This window comes from Diceros bicornis, chromosome 4 (assembly GCF_020826845.1).
Source record: "Diceros bicornis minor isolate mBicDic1 chromosome 4, mDicBic1.mat.cur, whole genome shotgun sequence".
Lineage (NCBI taxonomy): Eukaryota > Metazoa > Chordata > Mammalia > Perissodactyla > Rhinocerotidae > Diceros > Diceros bicornis.
Window position 1 is genome coordinate 28779350 of NC_080743.1, and position 23602 is coordinate 28802951.

General features: G+C 34.8%; 1 protein-coding gene across 9 annotated transcripts in view; it reads right to left on the bottom strand.

The window, feature by feature from the left end:
- The window catches only part of EVI5 (ecotropic viral integration site 5), a 233937-nt gene that overhangs the window by 45901 nt on the left and 164434 nt on the right, over positions 1-23602 (bottom strand). For all 9 annotated transcript variants that reach the window (XM_058538530.1, XM_058538529.1, XM_058538527.1 and 6 more), the window contains one exon: positions 4464-4559. In XM_058538530.1, coding sequence (XP_058394513.1) covers positions 4464-4559 — 96 coding nt within the window. The remainder of the gene's footprint in view (positions 1-4463; positions 4560-23602) is intronic.

Genomic DNA, 23602 nt, shown 5'->3' on the forward strand with positions numbered 1-23602 from the left:
TGCCAATCCTCCTCTTTTTGCTGAGGAAGACTGGCCCTGGGCTAACATCTGTGCCCATCTTCCTCTACTTTATATGGGACGCCGCCACAGCCTGGCTTGATAAGCGGTGCGTCAGATGGGCGCCTGGGATCTGAACGTGCGAACCCTGGGCTGCCACAGTGGAGCGCACGCACCTAACCACTGTGCCACCAGGCCGGCCCCTCCTTTGACTTCTAAATGAGAATAACTTTCTACCTTCTTCTATCTCCCTTTCTTGGCATTTAGAAAATATTCTGCCTTTACTGGTCAGCGGCTGTAAGAAGACAGACCTATGTTGCAAAAGTAGATGGCTTATTCATTCCCGGAACCTACAATTTTTGTTTTATGTCTCTGACTTAAATGTTCCTGATGCCCAATCTGTCTGACAAATTTCTTTTCATTTTTCAAAACCCAATCTAGATGCTGTTACCATCTTATCCCTGTTATGTCTCAAAGGAGGCTATATAGCATATGGCCGTGAAGTGCGTGGATGGGCTACAAGTCGTATGGTCTGGACTAACATCCTCCCTCTATCACTGACTAGCGTACGACCATGGTGAGTTATTTAATACCTCAGAACCTCAGTTTTATTACATGTAAAACATGAATAATAATGATGCTACCTACTTCATAGCCCTGATGTGAAGATTAAAAGAGATAATGGAAGTATAACGGTACAGTGCCCGGCACAGAGCAACTGTTAAATGAATGGCAACTACTATAATGCTATACTTTTCATTATGTGTTGCAATTTGTTTATTTGTAGGTCTATCTCCATTGTTAGACTGTGAGCCCCCTGAGGCTATGGATTGTGCTGCAGTCTTCTTTATCTTCAGTTCTAAACCCAGTGTCCAGTATATAGTAGGTGCTGTGATGACAGATGGGTGGGAGGGTAGGTGGAGGGGAAGAAGGGATAAGGAAAGCACTTGAATTGAGACCCTGGTTCTTTTCTGTGTAAGCCATGAGAACAGGATGTAGAGATAGGGGAGGATTTAACCACAGCCCTTGCCAGGTCTGAGGCAGCAAGGGTTTCCACGGTGGCTTCTATGAAGGTCTTACTTAGCAGGGTGTAAAGAGGCTCCAAATTAAAAAATTTCTAAGGGAGGTAGATCAAACCAGGAGCAAAATTACTTAGGTGGTGAGGGCAGGAACTGCAGGGCTTGGGAGTCAGAGCAGGCACTTGGATGATGACAGTAAGCTGCTACAGGAAGTGAAGATAAATCTGCAATGAAGATAAATTTGCAATGCTAATAGGGAGAGACAGGGAGCTCTTGAGGCCAGGTCAACTGCAGAGCTCACTTACTGGATGCACGCAAATTCACGTGTCGGGGAGGAACAACATCGTTAAAATATTGTCATTAATTGCCATTCTTCAGATTTTAAATATTGACGACATGTTTTCTAATCTAAAGTCTCTGTAAGTAGCACAGAAAGAATAGACCAAACTGGATTCAATCCTGGCACAATCATTTACTACTTTGTAACTCTGGGCAAATTACTTAATCACTGTGAGTCTGTTTCCGGATCCATTCAACTGAGAATACCACCATCGTGTGGGATTATTACGAAGGTTGGTAATAATAAATATGAAGTGTCTGACACAATGCTTGGCCAACAGAGGATACTCAATAAATAATAACTATTATTTTATAAATCAACAGTATATTCAGCCATTCATAAAAAATAACCTGCTTAATCTTCTACTACTTCCTATAGCCAACTATGCTAAGTGGTCACAGTTGTTATAACATGTACAACATTGCTGTATCTTCAGGAAGATGAATCGCAAAGTCTGTCTCAACATTTCCTTCAACATTTACAGAAGTAAAAAAGCAGCTAACGAAGTGACTATTAACAGTCACATGAACAAATACAACATTAATATTTGAAAGTTAATGTTTATGCTGAAAGCCAAAGATTCTGGCAAATTCTAGCATCCAGGCAAAAGTTAAATTGGAGAGATTAGACTGACTTCAGTTATGTTTTTTTTCCACTGTGAAGTGCTTTATCACAAGAACGAAAAATCCCTAGAATAAAAGGGTGACACGTTATTTAACTATCTTAAGAAGCTGCTCCAATGGGCCGGCCCCGTGGCTTAGCGGTTAAGTGCGCTCACTCCGCTGCTGGCAGCCTGGGTTCGGATCCCAGGCGCGCACCGACGCACCGCTTCTCCGGCCATGCTGAGGCCGAATCCCACATACAGCAACTAGAAGGATGTGCAGCTATGACATACAACTATCTACTGGGGCTTTGGGGGCAAAAATAAATAAATAAAAGTTTAAAAAAAAAAAAAAAGCTGCTCCAATAAATGGTAATTTTCATAGTAAGTCTACTACAACTATTATCTTGGTTTAAATTTTTAATTGTTTTCACTTATTCTTTCTTTAGTCATAAAACTTTGAAACAGGTGAAGGTATTAAAATCTGCTCAGAAAACATAATGAAAAGGAAATCTCCAACTGAAGAAGTCACCTGCCTCTCAGGGTCATCCCTTGCAAGTACTTCCAGCATTTGATTAGAAATGCCAGTAACAGATTTTTCAGTTTCTCATCTTTACACCTACTGTTAAGATTACAGAACATTTTAAAATGGCATATTGGGTAAAGAAGAGCAGCATGGTTATAGAGTTTCACATCATCTAGTAAATTTAATCTCTTCTTCGCTTTGAATAGTCACCATAAGCTGCTTCTAGTCAATCTACCCTTATTTCCCACAACTTGGTCACATTAATTCTTAATCTCCTCTAAACTCCCAATTCCGTACTCACTCTCACCTCTGTGTTCCTGTGTGGTCCCCAGCTGTACTGTACTCACTCTCTTAAACCCAGAACTCTGGTCTACTCTGAATCACACAATTAGCGCCTCATCACCAACTGTTCTAGTTTTCATTTGCACATTCTAGCTCTTTATTTTAATAGCAGAAAATTCTACCCTATTAATTTTGTTTTCATGTTTGTAAAAGATAAAACGATTCCTTTCACGGGCCAAATATAAAAACTGACATTAAAGTTAAACCTCATGTGAACTATTTTCTGCCAGTCCTGATGAGAATATCATTATTTTGAGTTAAGGTACATTACAGGCAGAATTAATGTTTGTTAACTGATTTTTAGACTAGTCTTAGAAATAAAGTCAGTCCATATACAATTTTCTTAATTCAGCAACATCAAAGTTTCCTTATCTTCCTTAAATGGGAGATTGCTTTATTTTGGTCAAAATTTCCTTTAAGAAAAACTTTTGAACACAACGACTTATTCCCAGGGTTCTCAAAAGAATAAAGATTTCTAGGAAGTGCTTATCTGTAACTTGTTCTTTCATACATGGCTACTAGAGCAGAACAGATTACAAAAAATGCACACACATACGTAAACATTGTACATGATCCTGAATCCCTCAAATGTGATATTGGCTGAAAATCAGTATATACAGGAATGATCCCCAAAATTTCAGGACAAATTAAATTAAACCACATCTAAGATTTATCATTTTGGTTACTGTTTTGTTTCTTCATTCAGAATTTACTTAGATTGACTATCCAGGAGGTATTACCCAAAACACTTAGTCTTTAACCGAAGGGTGTAATACCAGGAAAGGGTAATGTCCAAAGTTTTCCTTTGAGGTTTAAATTAATTTAGTGGCCAAACTAAGTTTATTTCTTAACAAATGAGGTTTGTTACCTGTTGAAATCTCATCACTGTGAATAAACATTACTGTACAAATAATTCAAGCTAAGAAACATGCTTTTCCATTTATGTTTAGCTAGATATTTATCACTAGAAAACAATAAAGGAGAAGGAAATTGACCTACAGCCACATTAACAAAAAGTATCTCTCTTATCCAAATTATCATTAGTTTAAATAATTTAAATAACTTAGTATAGTACCTAGTAAAACTGTCCAAAAATTTCACGAGTTGAATCTCACAGATTCAAGGTAGTGCCAGTTTAAAAAGCGTTCAGATACTAAGAAATCTGTTAACTGATGTTAGGCAAGTATCCTTTTTTGCAATCTCAGTAATACTACCACCATGAAGGGAAAAAGAAGACAAGAGCAAAAAGACTTCCCTCTATCCACAACGGTAAATACCACAAATCTATTCTACAGAAGTATAAAGAAAATTTTAGTTTAACTGAAGTAATTTGACACCTAGACAAACTATCAAAGGTTTTCAGCTCACAATAAAAAAACAGAATACTTGTCATGCAAATATTAATTGATCATTTTAGATCATGATTAAAGAGATTTAAGGAAAATTAATCCTCAATATTGGAACAAAAAAAATCTTGTTAAAAAGAAGACAATCTTCCAAAACACTATTATTAATTATAATCAAGGATTCACAGAAAACATTTATCATGAAAGAGTCAGTCATACCCAGTAATGAAGTGTTGTTACAATACAGAGGAAGGAAGAAAGAAATATGTGAAGATCAAAATTTATCACTTACCTCATGATTCAGCTCTGCTATCTGATCTTTCAGTTCCCTAATATACTGGTTAGAATCAGACTTGTTAAGTTGTCCTTGAAGCTTTCCTTCTTCTTTCTGTTTTGTGATAATACAACAAAGCAAAAAAAAAAAAAAGAGACAATTTTCACAGCATGTACTCAAATACTTGAAAATATAGGACAGCATAAGGGCATATCCTTTAATTGGCTAAATTCTGAACAAAGCTGTCCTGAAACTATTTCAGAAAAATAATTCACAGTAAACTATACCAAATATTTCTAAACAATGCTTAATAGAAGTTATTTACCATAAATACAACTTACAAAATGTACCTTTTGAGAGACCCTTAGAAATCAATACATAATTGAATGGGTCTACCAGTGAAAAAGTTACTCTAGAATTTCAAAGCCATTTATTTAGTTATCTTGAGGGCAAATGATTTTCTATCCATTATCATAAGAGATTCAGTACTTAGTTGAGAAGGTAGTGAGCCTCCCACAGCTACAGTGGGAATCTGCTTTTGCTTGGGGCACAGAATAGAAGGGGAAAAAAAAAAAAGGTTCTCCAAACCACTCTTAAAGGGGGAGGACAGCTCTGAATCGCTTCTGTTTAATTAGCTCAGGAATATGTGCTGTGAGTCCTAGATATAACTGAATAAAAGATGCTCCAATCCTAAGGGCTAGTTCCAGAACTGTGTTGGGATCATTTTCCAGGGATACAGAATGGGAAGGGGAGGAGTTGCCTCTTTCTTATACCACCTGAAAACAAATGTGAACTTTTAAGATGATGGGCTTAACAGAGAGTGAAAACAGGTTTTTGACATCTCCAGATTATCTGTAATTAGGAAGCCATGTGCTGATGCTGAAAATTTTAAGAAGCTCTGATTCAGAGACTTCTGCTGAAACTAATGAATAACTCCTGATACCAGAAAAGTACCAGTTTACTTTTAATAGTCACCAACTACTCAGTTTCCTTCCATGGAGATAACCACTGTTAACAGTTTTTTAGTGTAATCTTTCCACGGTATTTTGTACACATATAATCAAATATACATGTATAGACATATTTTTACTTTTATTAGACACCATACACACTGTTCTACACTTATTATCTTTCAAGAACACAACTTGAAGATCAACCAATATCAATAAATATAGAGCAGAAAAACATACATTTTGATTTTAGAGAGCTTTGAAGTTCATGTAGGTTATCTTCATACTATCTGAAGATTTATAGGTTTTTTTTTAATTGATGTTTTAATAGTTTATAACATTGTAAAATTTTAGGTTGTACATTTTTGTTTGTCCATCACCATATATATGTCTCCCTTCACCCCTTGTGCCCACCCCCTACCCCCATTGCCCCTGGTAACCACAATACAGTTTTCTCTGTCCATGTGTTGGTTTATATTCCACAAATGAGTGAGATCATACAGTGTTTGTCTTTCTCTTTCTGGCTTATTTCACTTAACATAATACCCTCCAGGCCCATCCATATTGTTGCAAATGGGACGATTTTGTCTTTTTTTATGGCTGAGTGGTATTCCATTGTATATACACACCACATCTTCTTGATCCAATCATCAGTTGAGGGACACTTAGGTTGCTTCCACTTCTTGGCTATAGTGAATAATGCTGCAGTGAACATAGGGGTGCATAAGCCTCTCTGGATTGTTGATTTCAGGTTCGTTGGATAGATTCCCAGTAGTGGGATGGCTGGATCACAGGGTATTTCTATTTTTAATTCTTTGAAGAATGTCCATACCGTTTTCCATAGAGGCTGCACCAGTTTGCATTTCCACCAGCTGTGTATGAGGGTTCCTGTTTCTCCACATCCTCTCCAACATTTGTTGTTTTTTGTCTTGGTGATTATAGCCATTCTAATGGGCGGGAGGTGATATCTTAGTGTTGTTTTGATTTGCATTTCCCTGATGATTAGTGATGTTGAACATCTTTTCATGTGCCTGTTGGCCATCTGTATATCTTCTTTGGAGAAGTATCTGTTCATTTCCTCTGCCTATTTTTTGATTGGGTTGTTTGTTTTGTTGTTGTTCAGTTGTGTGAGTTCTTTATATATTATGGAGATTAACCCCTTGGCAGATATATGTTTTGCAAATATTTTCTCCCAGCTGGTGGGTTGTCTGTTGATCTTGATTCTGGTTTCATTTGTCTTGTAGAAGCTCTTTAATCTGGTAAAGTCCCACTTGCTTATTTTTTCTTTAGCTTCCCTAGTCTGGGTAGGCATGTCATCCGAAAAGATTCCTTTATGACCAATGTCAAATAGTGTGTTGCCTATATTTTCTTCTATGAGTTTTATAGTTTCAGGTCTCACCTTCAGGTCTTTGATCCATTTTGAGTTAATTTTTGTGAATGGTGACAGCAGATGGTCCACTTTCATTCTTTTGCATGTGGCTGTCCAATTTTCCCAACACCACTTATTAAAGAGACTTTCCTTTCTCCATTGTATGTTCTTAGCTCCTTCGTCGAAAATTAGGTGTCCGTATATGTGTGGTTTTATTTCTGGGCTTTCAATTCTGTTCCCTTGATCTGTGTGTCTGTTTTTGTACCAATACCACGCTGTTTTGATTACTATTGCTTTGTAGTATGTTTTGAAGTCAGGGATTGCGATGCCTCCAGCTTTGCTCTTTTTTCTCAGGAGTGCTTTAGCTATTCGAGGTCTTTTGTTGCCCCATATGAATTTTAGTATTCTTTGTTCTATTTCCGTGAAGAATGTCATTGGGATTCTGATTGGGATTACATTGAATCTGTAGATTGCTTTAGGTTAATATAGACATTTTAACTATGTTTATTCTTCCAATCCATGCGCATGGGATGTCTTTCCGTTTCTTTATGTCATCGATTTCTTTCAATAATGTCTTGTGGTTTTCATTGTATAGGTCTTTCACCTCCTTGGTAAGATTTATTCCTAGATATTTTATTCTTTTTGATGCAATTGTAAATGGCATTATCTTTTTTGAGCTCTCTTTCTGTTAGTTCGTTATTAGCATACAGAAATGCAACTGATTTTTGTAGATTGATTTTGTACCCTGTGACTTTGCTGTAGTTGTTAATTATTTCTAATAGTCTTCCAATGGATTCTTTAAGGTTTTCTATATATAAAATCATGTCATCTGCAAATGGTGAGAGTTTCACTTCTTTGTTGCCTATTTGGATTCCTTTTTCTTGCCTAATTGCTCTGGCCAAAACCTCCAGTACTATGTTGAATAGGAGTGGTGAGAGTGGGCGGCCCTGCCTCGTTCCTGTTCTCAGAGGAATGGCTTTCAGTCTTTCCCCGTTGAGTATGATGTTGGTTGTGGGTTTGTCATAAATAGCCTTTATTATGTTGAGGTACTTTCCTTCTATTCCCATTTTATTGAGAGTTTTTATTATAAATGGATGTTGTATCTTGTCAAATGCTTTCTCTGTGTCTATTGAGATGACCATGTGGTTTTTATTCTTTGTTTTGTTGATGTGGTGTATCACGTTGATTGATTTGCAGATGTTGAACTATCCCTGCATCCCTGGTATAAATCCCACTTGATCATGGTGTATGATCTTTTTATTGTATTGCTGTATTCGGTTTGCCAATATTTTGTTGAGGATTTCTGCATCTATGTTCATCAGCGATATTGGCCTGTAATTTTCCTTCTTTGTATTGTCTTTGTCTGGCTTTGGTATCAGGGTGATGTTGGCCTCATAGAATGATTTAGGAAGTGTTCCATCTTCCTCTATTTTTTGGAATAGTTTGAGAAGGATGGGTATTAAATCTTCTTTGAATGTTTGGTAAAATTCACCAGAGAAGCCATTTGGTCCTGGACTTTTATTTTTTGGGAGGTTTTTGATTACTATTTCAATCTCTTTACTTGTGATTGGTCTATTCAGATTCTCCATTTCTTCTTGGTTCAGTTTTGGGAGGTTGTATGAGTCTAAGAATTTATCCATTTCTTCTAGATTGTCCAATTTGTTGGCATATAATTCTCATAGTTTTCTCTTATAATCCTTTGTATTTCCATGGTATCTGTTGTAATTTCTCCTCTTTCATTTCTATTTTATTTACTTGAGTCTCTTTTTTTCTTAGTAAGTCGGCTAAGGGTTTGTCAGTTTTGTTTATCTTCTCAAAGAACTAACTCTTTGTTTCATTAATCCTTTCTACTGTTTTTTTGGTCTCAATTTCATTTATTTCTGCTCTGATTTTTATTATTTCTCTCCTTCTGCTGACTTTGGACTTTGTTTGTTCTTCTTTTTCTAGTTCTGTTAGGTGTAATTTAAGGTTGCTTATTTGGGCTTTTTCTTGTTTGTTAAGGTGGGCTTGTATCGCTATGAGTTCCCCTCTCAGGACTGCTTTTGCTGCATCCCATATGATTTGGTATGGCATATTTTCACTTTTGTTTGTTTGCAGATAGTTTTTGATTTCTCCTTTAATTTCATCAATGATCCATTGGTTGTTCAGTAGCATGTTGTTTAATCTCCACATTTTGGTCACTTTCCCAGTTTTTTTTGTGGTTGATTTCCAGTTTCATAGCATTATGGTCTGAAAAGATGCTTGTTATGATTTCAATGAAGATTTATAGGTTTTTTTAAAGGAAGGTTTTAAAACATGCCTTAGGTCCTGTCCAATTACCTTGAAAGTGATGGGTTGCAGTGAACAGCATTTTCCAACATGGAGATCCCTATTGCTATCTTTCCCTTCACAATAAGAAAGGACCTTGGATATCATTTGGTTTGGTCCTTTGACTGCAGCCAAGTCTACCCTCTATATTCCTTTTATACATTCTCCCCTAACATCCTTGGCAGAAAGAACAACTAACGAGAACTGCTCCAGCAACAGGGTTCATAGCTCTTTTGTAGAGTCAGGGCACCATTCCAACAGGACTGCTCTTCTGCATCAACTGTCCTTGGAACAATGGGCCCACTAGGACCAGTTCAACTGACCCCATATTATCAACAGAGTAATTAAAAGCTGTTTTTCAGGAACTGAGAGATGACCCCTTGTCCAGTTCAGGCCAGTTGAGACCACCAACCCATCAACTTGGCCTGTGCAAATGCCCAATAGGCAACCCTTTCGACATCAGGGGGCCAAAAACTCCCCCCTCAGATCATGCTAACACCACCATTTTGGGAACATGTGTCCTAAGAAGAGCCATGAAGCTTGACTATGCTTGCACAGATCATCAATTACCTCACTTCTCCTTACCTTCAAACACCTATTTCTACATTTCAGACCGCCCTGCTCTTTTCTCTCATAAATTCTGCCCCAAGCCCTGGACTGGGGAGACCTCGAAATAGAGCTTTTTCTTTCCTCAAAAGCTTATGCTGTACTAATTGGTTTTTTATGTGCATCAGGCAGAGAACTCCCTTTGTGCAGTAACATCCTTGCCACCTTGATTGCATTCTTATGTACCCTTAGTCAGTTCTTCAAGTCCACTCATCAAGCTATTCCTATAAGCCCCCTCCCCCTTTTGTGTGTTTGTTTTTTCTTTTGGCAACAAGCCTTAGAAACCTTTTATTAAAAGGTGGCCTGCTGAAGCAGTTTGAAGTAACTAATATTTGCACAGATGTAAAAGAACAGCTATAGTTTCAAAAGGCTTTAAAACTTCTGATATATTTAAACACATGAATATCACACATAATCACTTAAGCAAAACTATCTAACAATTACTATATTCCAAATGTGCTAGGCTTCTTAAACATATATAAGACACCTTATGATTTTTAGCCATAAGCCCATATTTAAGAAAAAATATGTATTTTTTGAAAATTTAGTTAGAATTATCCATTCGACAGCCAAAGATGGGCAGAACCAACAAAACAGCAGACATACCAAGTCAGAGTCCTAATCATACCATCTCTGAAGCCTTCTCTGTTTTTTTCATTTCTACGAATCAATAAAGTCACTTTATTATTTAAACCAGTTTGAATATAGGTTTCTGTCACTTGCAACTAAAATAACAGCTAACATATCTTGACATTTATCAGACCTTCTCAGTTGAGGTATTACAAAGGAATTAAGCCCTAATGCCTAAAGCATCGTTGTATGTAATGATTTTAACTTCACTCTTATGTATCTAAAATGCTACTATGTACTATCCTTAGAAGAATTGAGAAAACAGTTACTAAAATTATTTTCTGTAGGACTTAATTCTCTTGTGGAGCTCTGGTGGAGAAAGACTGGGCTTACAATGTGCTAAGAATTGTTCTAAGCCCTTTACATGTAATCATCACAACAACCCTGTGTAACAGATATTATTATTCCTACTTCCTAGATAAGGAAATTAAATAAACGATTTAGTGAACTGGTTGCCTAAGAGTCACAGAAACAGTTGATACATTTTCACTCTAAATTACAGCATTCTGAACATGAGAAACAGTGAAGCAGACAAAAATATATGGATATTTATGCAAAGTATCAAGCAAATTAGCTTTCTTAGATTTGTTACAAAACCCTTATGTCTTTACTTGAATATTTATTTTAGCCCCTGCTGATTTAAATAGGAATTGTAATATAAAAAGAATTAAAGATAAAATGCTATAGCCATTTGCATTTATGGCTCTAAGCCAGTGACCCACATTATCAATTTACAGTTGTCCAATACCACTTACATGTGGTAAGATGCCTGCATCTTATTTTTAATCACTCCATTTTTAACTGAAATATTTCAAAGGCACAGAACAAGAAGAAAAGAGTAATGTAATAAAGACTAATGAACCCACCACTCAAATTCAGCCTGTCTCATGACTATCTTATCCTAAGATTTTCCTTGGCTCTAGACTTGCTCCATCTCAGTCCCATATACTCCCAAGTGGGAAAAGATGATGTCCAGCAGAAGGAATAAGTAGTGAGTAAGTGAAGTGAGAAAGAAGAGAAGGAGAGGGTATAAAAGAGAAAAAAACATATGGAGGGAGAATATTCATTGATGTAAAATAAATGAAGCATTATTCTCATAGAATGTATTTTCCAAATCCCACATGTGACATGAGAAATGACAGCAGCAACTAAGTAGATATCCTTCCAAATGGGGGTTAATTTAATGAGAATTACTCATTTTATATATGTGTTCAACTGTCCTTTTTGATGGCTTTTTAGTCTAATTTTAGTATCTAATTTTAGGTTGATTAAATGGAAAGTGCAATCCACTACTAGGAAGAAATCTTTCTGGATGAGATAGAAAGGCTAGATGTTTGTTGGTTAGAATCGGACTTGGAGAAAGGTACTTTTAAATCTGGTCCCCAGTAAGGCAAAGTTCTTGAGAATTCTGGACATCCCACAGCAATAACACCATGTGGGATAAAATAAAAATTTCAGGGCAAATAAAACGACAAAGCCCAAGGTCAGCTCTAATGCTGTAAGACAGATGCTCAAGAATGCAGAAATACTTTAGGTTTAAAAGGCTGTAGAATGATCAGTAACAATAATTAATACCAATTCTTTCCTATAGGAAAACTAGCATGAAAAAAAGTCTGGCAAGAGGAATCATTAAATCTGTTTTACAAAAAGCGACCAAGTGACTCCAAAAATCTATTTCCTCCAAAGGCGAGTCTTAGCGAGGTTTAGCTAAAAACTTTGTTATAGCACCTTGATTTCTTTGGAAGAAAGGCAGTATTTAATGAAAAACAGGGCAGTTAGGACATTTTACAACAAAAAATTGAAATGTTTTTAACTTAAAAAAAACAAGTTAAGGAGTCTTCAAAGAAGGCCTCTTAAGATTTATGACTAAAAAACCTAGACGTTCCTTGATTTTCTATTTATTGTAGAAAAAAGGCAGAATTTCAAAGAGAAAAACTTATTGTATATATATTTTTTAAGATTTAAATGTAACTTTATAAAGCTTAATATTAGGTTTCTTCTGCAAAATTTTTACATACAAAAAGTTAGACTATGATGTCATTAAACCACTGTCTCTGTGGACACACATACACCCCCAATAACAACTCGTAAGGCACACTGGCTAAACTGAGGAAAGAGGAAGGGTGATTCAGCAGCTCCAGGCTCCAGCAGTTATCCCAGGATGGGACAATCACCATCCCAGCACACTTGTCACACATTAGTAGCACACCAGTGTGACAGAGACACCAGCTGGAGAGCTCTGCATGGAGTATTCTGATTCAACAGTCTGCTTTAAGGGAATATAGCTGATATTTCAAAAACAGAAGTAAAAAGTGAGAGATATCCTAAATGCTATTTAATAAATTAAAAAGTATAAATGACCTTTCATCTAAAAGTCTGTGATTTTTATGTTCTACAAATGGGCTCTTATCTAAATATGTCGATTCAAAGCCTTTTGGGATTCTCTTTAAAAGTAACTGAATAACTATATATTTACAATACCAAAAAAACCCAATTAACTATCATATTCTAAGAAGTGGATATCAATTTAATTTCATTTATGAGACAGTTCGTTCAATTGTCTAATGTTTAAGATTTTTTTGCAAGTATTTTTACAGCTTTCTATTTTCAAGCAATGTCCACATGGTTCTTTCTGATAAGCAGGTGGGAAAACGTCAGCTACACTAATAAATTTACCAGGAACCTGCATTTTCTTGAGGTTTTCTTTTGGTCTAGCTGATAACAACTACAGATTGCCAGTTAACTGGTTTCCTAAGCAAAACTAATTAGGTAAGTAATAAACAAAGTAAAAGAGATCCAACACATCAACAATTTTGTATTCTGTAATTTCACTGAACAGACCTTAAATACATACCTTTTTGTCACACAATAAAAGAAACTTTACATTAAGAGAGCATAAAGTAACATTTACAAAAAGATTTAAATGCATATTTCACTGTTGGATCTATCTTTGAATAATTATTTTAGCAATTACCATTATGATGTCTATAATAATCTAATTCCTATTAAGGCCTTAAGCCACAGAGCTTCGTATATGAGCCGCTTAATTAAAAGGTCACCAATAACTCCAGTTAATGACATGCATGTTTAAGTGATTAGGGGTAAAGTATAACAACTTCACTTTAACTTACGCTGAAATGCATCAAAAAATAAAACTCTTAGAATGGTGGACAGGTGAGTATCTGATAGAGCAACAAATAAAACAAATATATCAAAATATTAATTTTAGAATAGAAGTAGTGGGTTTATGGTGTTCACTGTACAATTCTTTCAATTTCTATAAGCTTGCAATTTTTATAATAAAATACTGGGAGGAAGAAGTCATCAATAAAAAACCAATTCATTCCCTCTCCCCCTCCAGTCTGCTCAAAAGTAAGCACTTGGTCCACATTGTAGTTCATTTACATATGTGAAAAGATATATATCTCCCAAAGGTTACTCAGCAATTCTTCATTTAAAATCTACCTTTTGCTCTAGGAATGGATAATGCTTTCTTCACATGTTACTTGAAACTTAAGAAACTGAAAAGTAATATGATTAAATCATAATAAGTACTTCAATGAAACATAATATAATTTTAGAGCACGCTGTTACAGTTAATCTATATAATACTTTGTAGTAGATTCTATGGTTGTTACCTCAAGATCCATTCTCTCTCTCTCCCTCATTATGTAGCGGTCATAGGACTGGAATTATCCCCATCCTTAACCCCATAGGTAGGGCCTGATTGGTAGGGTTTAAACCAAACAGGATAATCATATCTATTTTGCACAGTGATTGGTTCAGGGGTTGCTCAAATAGTGTGAGCTCAAAATTTTTGCTGGAAATTATGGGATACAGCTTCTTATTCTAGATATTATGATATGTGGGTATAAAGCTCAACTTGTTAGCCATTTTTAACACAATGAGGAAAACCTCCTCATAATAAAAATGACATGGAGGGCAGAGCCTTCAGAGTCATGGCTAAATGCAACAAGTTAGAGCCCAACTCAAACTTTTCCTGAAGCACATCCTACCTCTGGACTTTTCAGGTACATGAGCCAATAAATCTTTATTATTTAAGCTATAAACAAATCCAGGATTGGGTTTTCTGTCATCTGCAAAAACATCCTACCTAATAAGTATTTTTAAAAATATGGCTAAGTAAATTTTAATACAATAATATAAACAACATAATCTAGGAAATGCTTAAAACAGTGATTCCCAAACATGATTACCGAGAAAAATCACTTTGGGAGTTCTGTCAACATATACATTAAGAGAATCCATTTCTGAAGTACTGAATTCTAAATATGTGGGAATGGGGCTTGAAAATCAGTATACTTTGAAAGCTACAGAAGCAGTTATTCTGATATAGCCAGTGTGTACGCCAATACTTGAAATGCACTGGTTTGAACCACCTTTGAAAATTAACTATTTTTTTTTAACACAAATTCAAAATTCTATTTACACGTCAATTATAAAATACTTTTCATCCTATTTCTTAAGGATCTCAAATAATATTTTATAACTTTACACTCATAATAGAATTTATTTAGTATAATTTTACATATAAAAGAGAGATCAATATTTCTTTCAACTACCACCACAATGGTAAATGTGGTAAATGACCAAGACTCATAAATTTATTTACAAATAGTCTCTACATTTCCAGAGCGAATATATTTAAAAACAAAAACAGAGGAAAACTGTCAAGTGTTCTTAATTAATTTCTTTCAATTCTGCTATCTGTTTCACTTCACATTATTTCTATGTTAGTTTCAGCTGGTCAGTTCCCTGTCTACAGAAGTTGGCTCAACTTTGAACTCAAATCCCTTTCTTGGTTAACCAAGCTCTCAAACAGAAAATATTATTTTAAAATTTAGTAACATATGATGAGGAACTAAATAAAATGTTTAGGATCTGAGAAAATTCCACATATATGACCCCTATGACTGAAAACTAAGATAACTCTTCTAAAGAATTAAGAAAAGCTAAAGATTTGGGGACAAAGTAATTCTTTAAAAACTTAAGAGCATCAACATCTAGGGGGGGTATGGCAAGAAATAAGGAAAATATGGAGTCCAATTCTCTAAACTTTTTATTAGGTAACAAAAAGAGTCAAAAAGCTATGTTCTTTGATATAACACATAAATGTGTGTAGAGGAATATTTTACTAAGAGCAGTGATCCTGGGCTTCGACTACCTGGACTGTTTATTAATGACCTCAGGCATACACACACACCTGTTTTTTCCCTGCAACCACTGGGAGCTATAACCAGAGAAAAGAAGAGGTAGAGATGGACTGTGTCCAGGATGTGTCACATATTCTGTTACAGTTGATTGAAAAATCAGTAAATGCTGTAGTCAGCAGGAAAAAAAAAAAATTATGTATTTGTGCAGGAGGTAGATGGTCACAGTAGAAAGAGGACATTTTAATCAGAGATATCTTCACCTACATCTACTGTACTCCATACTATTTACAAAGTTGAACAGTTAAATGTGACTGAGCATTAAGCTAGAAGATTAAAGAGAAAATGTGAAACGTTTTCTCTATAGCTCTAAGCAGCATGTTTTGCATGATATACTGCAGCAAAACTGAGATGAATACAATGTTAAATTGCTTTGAACAAGTGTTTGGGAGAAAAGTGGGGTTTGGTAGTGTATAATATTAAAAAATACTGCGGAGGTGAGAGAAGAAGAGGCAGGGGCCCAGTTTTGTTTAAACTCATGAATTTAGTCAGCCTCATTTTTTTAAGAGAATTTGTAATAGGCATGCCTAAGAGTCCATTCTTGTTTATTTGTTTCTTTATCTGTGTTTTTAATGCTGGTTATAACTTACCCTATCTTGCCACAGGAAGGACACTTCCTTAGAGAGGAAGATAGCAGATTTTAAAAGCTATGTTTCAAGCCATAGGCTTTTTAATACTTCATATGACCAGATAATTTGCTTAGAAGTTTTTTTTTTTTTTAAAGAATTTAACCAGTTAATGCCTAGTTAATGTACTAGATGCATAGATGAGGTAGTAGAAAGCACCAAATATAAAAGCATCTAGTCCATTATTTACATCTTGCAAAATTTTTCTCTAGCTTTTTAGTTTCCAAAATTTTCAAATTTACAGAAGAGCTGAAATAATAGTACAATGATACCCATAAATCCTTCAGTGATATTTATAAATTACTATTTTGCCATATTTGCTTTTGTTCTTGCTATATATATGTATATCTTCTGAACCATTTGAACGTAAATTGCAGATAAGACATTTCACTACTATATATTTCAGCATGCATCTCCTAAGAATAAGGAACTGTCCCACATAACCAAATGCCATTATAACACCTAAATTAATAGTTTAATTCCACAGTATTATTGAACATGTAGTTCCTATTCAAATTTCCCTAAAAGAGCCCAAAATATTACTGTCCAGAATTGAACTAAGGTTCATGGTTACATTTGGTTATTATATCTCTTTAGCCTCTTTTAATCTACAATAGTCCCCCTGCCTTGTTTTTCATGATACTGTTAATATTTTTGAAGAGTCCAAGTCTATAGATTGTGTATTATCCAAGCTAAAATAGAAAAATTTCCCATTCCAACAAAACTCCAAGTACTATTTTCATTCATTTTTTCAAACGAAATAGGCAGCAGAGTAAAACGAATATAATGTATATTTAATGGTTGGTTGGGTCAAGGCAGTAAGAGACATGGGCACAGAAACTTAAATATCTGAAGCCAAAGACTCAGGAAATTTATAGGAATGTACTTGAAGGCAGTACTTTATATATTACACTGGTAAATATTTATTTTATTATTGACACATATTTGGTAAAAGATGAACATCATAAATATCAGCAGTTATGATTTTTTTTTGCCTCTTATTAAGAGACTAACCTATAGGTTTAACTTTTCAGTCCTTTTAGGTCCAAAGAACTCTCTCCGTATTTGACATCACTTTAAATACACACAAAAGCCTTTCAGCCGGTCATTTGTCTCTTTGCAAAAATGTTCTATAAAGTAGGTAGATGACTTTAAATTCTGGGAAAAGGAGAGGGTTAGTCACAAAGAAATCTCTAAGAAAGAAAGGACTTGTCCTAAAAGGAAAGCATCAAATAGTCACTCATTAAGCTTCATCTTGATCACTGAGACAGTGCTCACAGCTGGAAAACTCTATAGCTGAAGAAAATGTGATTCATCTTCTGGATAGCTGGAATTGTCATGTTTTAATATCCTCAAATTCCAGGTCATGGGGGTTATCATCTCGGTGAAAGACTCATCTCCATTTTTGTTTCTTGGCTTTGTTTTCTGTTTTGTTTTTGTTTTCAATACCACAAAGTTAAAACTCAAAATAGGCGCTCTCGTGCAGTGTAAAGCAGTTTTTGTCTCACCTTTTCCCCTATGAAGAAAGGATATATGGTGATATATCCTGTTTACATGATAAACACCATCACCCTAGGCTGCATTAAGACCTGAGAAGCCCTCTGGGGAGTGCTGTCTTGGGATACCAAGTCTTTTGAAGAATTATTTCCAAAAAGCGTTCCTAGATCTATGCAAACATCATTTCATCTTTTTGTCATTCTACTACGCATCACTATGATTTCTCAAGATCCTCTTCTCCCAGCTTGATGATTATTATGGTCTAGACCTATTATTTCCATACTCTGGATTCTTATCACTGCTTCTTTCTCTTAGCAAGACTTTCTCCAGACTGACAGACTAATAATAAGTCTTCTTTTTTGGTATGGTCCCTTTACCTGTGTATTGTCCTCATAGGTGGCTTGACCTAAGCACAGTCTGGCTCTAACAGCACTAGAGGATTAAACAGACTCAGTGGCTAATTAACTTACAAGGATCACATGGCTACCTAGGAAAAAGCTAGGGGTAGAAATCTGGTTTCACTCCTAGTCCCATATTTGTGAGACAAATCACAGCAGGATATGTGCTAGAATTGTTTTTCTAAAAATGATGTTCCTTATTTTATGTTATTCATGTATCTTTTTCTGGACCCTCTGTAAAGAGTGATAGTAAGCCAAAGTTGGGGAGTATATCCTTAGCTGTCAAAGATTCGCATGTACCTTCCTTAGCATCAGATGACCAGATGGCTCCTATATATTCATCTCACTGATAAAACATGTTCTTCTGTCGCCTGTTTAAAGGACCCATGATTTTGCCAACAAGTATTTTTATCAACTTATTAGACTGAGTATTAGAATTTGATAGGAGCCAGCTGTTTTCATCTAAGTATAGAGGAAGGCCAGTGTGAAGAACCAAATTATAATTACTTATATATTCAGTAATCCCTTCCCATATGAAGTCAAGGGAGATCAAGGTACAAAAAAAAAACCAAAAATAAATCAAAGACAACCTATACAAGGATAATATCAATAACATTTTATACATTTCAGATCCATAACTCATTCTATAAAGTTAATTTCCTCTCGCAACAATTTCAATGAGAAGGTTTGGCTTGGCTGTGAATAACACAGTTATTATGAGTCATTTTTCCCCTGCATACATTCCTCCATCAAACATTCATCACCTTTAGCTCATGATTTGGAGTTCACCTTTCTTACAGAGGAATTTAAATGCTTGAGGGGGAAAAAATAGGGAAAAAATTTTAATTAAAAAAAATAAAGCAAAGAGCATAACAATCATTTCTATTCATACTTCCCAGAATTGATCAATATTAACATCTCGGAATACGTGCAGCCAGTTTTTTTTTAAAGAAAAATAATTGTTTCTGTAAAATTATACATGTTTACCTTAATTTAAGCAAAAGAAACACAAAGATGAAAATTAAACATTAAATTTTAGCTAAAATTGATAGAAAAAAAAGTACAGTGAATGCAAAGTGTTTCTTCTATACAAGAGAGATAATTTCCTTAAAAAAATACTCTAAGAAAAGCAATTATGAGAAACATTAAGATGTTGAAGTTCATTTTTTTATTAGATGCTTTAAATTTATGTGGTATCGATTAACTATCCTGCTGTAAAAGATGGGATATGAGTGCATTTATACTTGCTTTCATCTCCCCCTCCCTCCACTTCCAGATTTTTGTTAGCAATGTTATTTTTACATTGCCAAAGTTTGCAAGAAAAACATTCTAATCTGTAACCATTATTCCTATATTCATTTAGTAATAGTTTTGTATTTAAATTGATTCAACATTCACCATTCATCTTTTCAAATAGTGCCCATGTTTCTTATTTTTTATTTTGACTTGTTTTAAGCTGGATTTCACTATCCAGTAGTTTTTTCAAGAAAGGATCATGAGACAGTATCCAGCAGTCTTTTCACACTGGAAAATGCCAAGCTGTTTCTTCAATATTTTAAGTGACATCTTGTTTGGCTATAATATTTTTGGGTCACCCAAATTCAGAATTTTATAGACTAGCCCTAAGAGAACTTTCTGTGATGATGGAAATGTCTCTATCTGCATTGTTCAATATGGTAGCTAGTATTGATTTTAATTTTCTTTAATCTAAATCAATTTAGACTTAAATTACATGTGGCCAGTGGCTATGTATTAGACAGTGCAGCACAGTCATTGCTCTCTTGGTTTCTGGCATTGAATATGCTGTGAGAAATCTGAAAGACAAGTCTTAATCTTCCCATACGATTTTGTAGGTAATTTGCTTTAAGTGTTTATGGAGCATGCTGTGTCAAATTTTCCTAGAACATAGGGTTTTCTTTTAATATGCATTTTTGAATTTTCCTTAATCTCAGGGACCTCTTCTTGTTTATATCTGAATACAACTTCTTTCCATTTGTTGTGGGACACCAATTATCCTTAGCGTTAGATTATCTGTCATTCACACCTATTAGCTAATACCTGTTCTACATTCTTAATCTCTGCATTCATTGTGATTATTTCAAGATTTTCTTCCACGCCAATATTCCACTTCACACCATTGTCTACTGAATAGACTATTATTTTTTGGTTTCTGCAATGATGTATTGGGCTTCCATTTGTTTCCTTAGCGGTAAAATCTTCCTTCTTACTTCACTGTATTTTTTTATCATCTTATCTTTTGATTTCTTAATTTTATTGAACTCATGTTTAGTTGTTTTATAGTGCAAAGCAATTGTAATTCCTCTCTTATCCTTGCATTACCCTTCTTCTTGGTTGGGATCTTTTTGAATGGTAGTTCTCTTTCTCTGTTATAATAACACAAACCAAGTTGCTGTGCCATTTCTTCTCATCGTGCTCATGGCTAGGTGACTGTCCAGACATTCCAAATGCTTTAACTATACGGGTTACTTATTAACTCTCTTTTCACCATATTTAAAATCTATTTTCTTTGCCCTCCAAGCTCAAGTTTTTTCTCACTTTTCTATAGCTTGAGGGATAGCACAGGGAAAAGAAGAACCTGGCCAAACAAGGGCTCTACTTATTCTTCTGAGATTTTGTTAAATATCTTGTATTACCTAATTGGGGGGATATATGTCAAAACCTGGGTTTCAGGATTCAGATCATTTCCCAAATTCAGTGTGTTGTCCCAGGGCCTTCACTTTAGTTAAGATTCAGATGTTTACTTTCTATCTCTTTCACTGGGTTGTTCCTTCCAGAAGTTTCTACAACACCTCAGTCAGAAAATTACATACTCATTTTCCTTTTCTCCACATTTGGGATATGAAAGAATCCTCCAGGGATTTTGCTCACTTACCTATACAGCTTGGTGAGTGAGATAGGAGAGTGGAGACAGCTGAGGTTAGAAGCCAAGCCCTGCTGGGCCTCTGTGCTTTATAATAGTCTATTTCTTACCTTAGCTGTCACATTTAAAGTTTACTGTATTAAGTTATGCTCCTTTTCCTTTCAGGCTGCTTTTAATGGAAAAGTATTTGCCTTAAAAAAAAAAAAAAACACTATTATTTACTACTTTGTTAGATGGTTGGGGTATGAAATTATGGGATCAGTTTTAATCTACCTCTGGGGCAGCATTTATTTAAATAAATGAATCTTTACATATAAAGTACTTAGAACCTGCTACCTGCTTTTATGGCACAGAATATCAAACTCTCTTACACATGGCTATCTTCTGTTCCCCAAAATTCATTCAGCAATTATTTTTTGAGCACCTGTTATATGCCAGGCACAAGCCATAAACACAGTAAATAAGACAAGATTCTAATATATTATATGTGGGTGTGAGATAATTTTTAAAGTGAGGATAATTTCAGACATTGATAAGAGCCATAAATAATATAAAACATGATGATGAAACAGAGAGTAACAGTGCGAGGGGCCAACTTTACAAAGGTGGCCAGGGGAAGTCTCTATGAGTCAGTGACTTTTAAGTTGAGATATAAACAATGAGAAGGAACCAGCCATGGGATGATGAGGAAGCACAGTATTCCAAATATAGGGAAGAGCAAGAGCAAAAGCCTTAATGTAGGAATGAATCAGTTTGGTTCAAGAAACAGAAATAAGGTTGGTGTTGCTACAGCATAATATGTGAAGGGGAGTGTGGTTTATGATGCAGTCAGAGAAGTAGGCAGGAGCCAGACAACTCAGGGACTTTTAGGCCAGAGAAGGAGTGTGGCACTTTTGCTAGGTTGACAAAGTTTTCTTTGTGGCTATTTTCCTATAATTATTTGGAAGTTCTAATTCTTATTTCCATTCTAGCAATGATTACCTTAAAAATTATTTAAATGTATGTACACTTTTAAAAACTACAATGGTAATTATATAAATTCATATAGTGTAAAAAGTGAACTCCTGACCCTTACTCTTTTGCACTAAGCCCTTTACTCTCCCAGGGGGAATACCGTCAACAGTTTTGATAGGTATCACAGCAGACACTCCAATGTATTTAAACACACATATATATACATATTTGTGTATACACATAATACATACACATACTTTTTAACACACACAAGTCGAATTATGATGTGCATTCTGTCTATAATTTGTTTTTCTCATTTAATATGTCTTTCAGATCTTTCTTTATTCTTTCTTAAAGATATAAACTACTCCAAGTATGGATTTACCTTGGTTTAACCATTCTCCTATTGATGAGTAGTTACCAATGTTTTTAAATAATAAAAACAATGTTGGATTTTTGCATCCATCTTAAGAATTACATAAAGAACACAAAATAAATCTAAAATAGAAGGAAGGAAATAATAAAAATAAGAACAGGAATAAAACAGAAAAAAAAAGGTGGCTTATTGTGTAAATTTGCAACTGTTTAGTAGTATTCTCCTGGCCAGTGGTATTGGTTCCTGGAAGTACTATTGCTTTCTCCCTTCTTAAATGCTCTACAGATGTCTAACATAGCACCCAATTCTCAACTGAAACTTATAATTAGTTATTAAGTTTTTATATAATAACTTTAGAACAGGAAATCAGTGCTTAATATACTTTAACATTTTAAGCCTGACAAATTAAAACTTAAAACATGGTTTACAAATAGACATCACACCCTTAAAGGAAATAACAGAAACAATTAGTAATCTCTCTATGCTCTCTTCATAGAGATTTCAAAATAAATCTAAGGTTATACATAGGATGTGGGTTTTTCACTGGGAGTAGTATTACAGAAGGTTTGTGGTATTAGAAGGGTCATGACACAATGCAGGTTGCTTAGTCTAAAATGCAAGTGTAAAGCTTATATTTAAAAAATATTTTAAATTACACCCACAGATGAAAAACGTAACAAATAGAGAGATTATGCTATGTAAAGATATATCCAAGCTCTCTCCCCTTTGCAGAAGTTAAACTATTTTAGAGACTATAAAAAGGCAATATCTTGACTGTTTTAAAGGTTAAATAATACTTTTTTTCAAGACTATATTATGAAACTATGTTCAACGGTCACAGAAGCAACCATATTAACTTGTCGCAGGGGCACAAATTTTAAGTCCTAATTAGATATTTTCAACCTATGTATTAAAGCAAAATGTATTAAGCAAATTATGACTGCATATGAAATTACTATAGTAGAAGAAAACCCAATGATTTGAGTAAATCCGTGACAGTTGATAAGTAATCACCGTGATTAATCAACATAACCTTACTGAAACATCAATAGCAACCACTAAGCTTTAGTAAGTTATTACTGATTCGTACCTCGCCCTAAGAAAAATTAATCAGAATAGTAAATGTGGTAAATGGTAGCCTCTCCGTGACTTCAAGGTGACTCATTTGAAACATTTAAAAACAAATCATACTCATATCACACACTATTGGTAAGTTTCTACAACAGTTTCCTGTAATTTAAAGTCATGGACAAAAAGGTTTGAATATTCTTTGTTTTAGTAACTAGAAAAAATAAAAGTATATATAAATACATTTAAGAAAATAATAAGGTA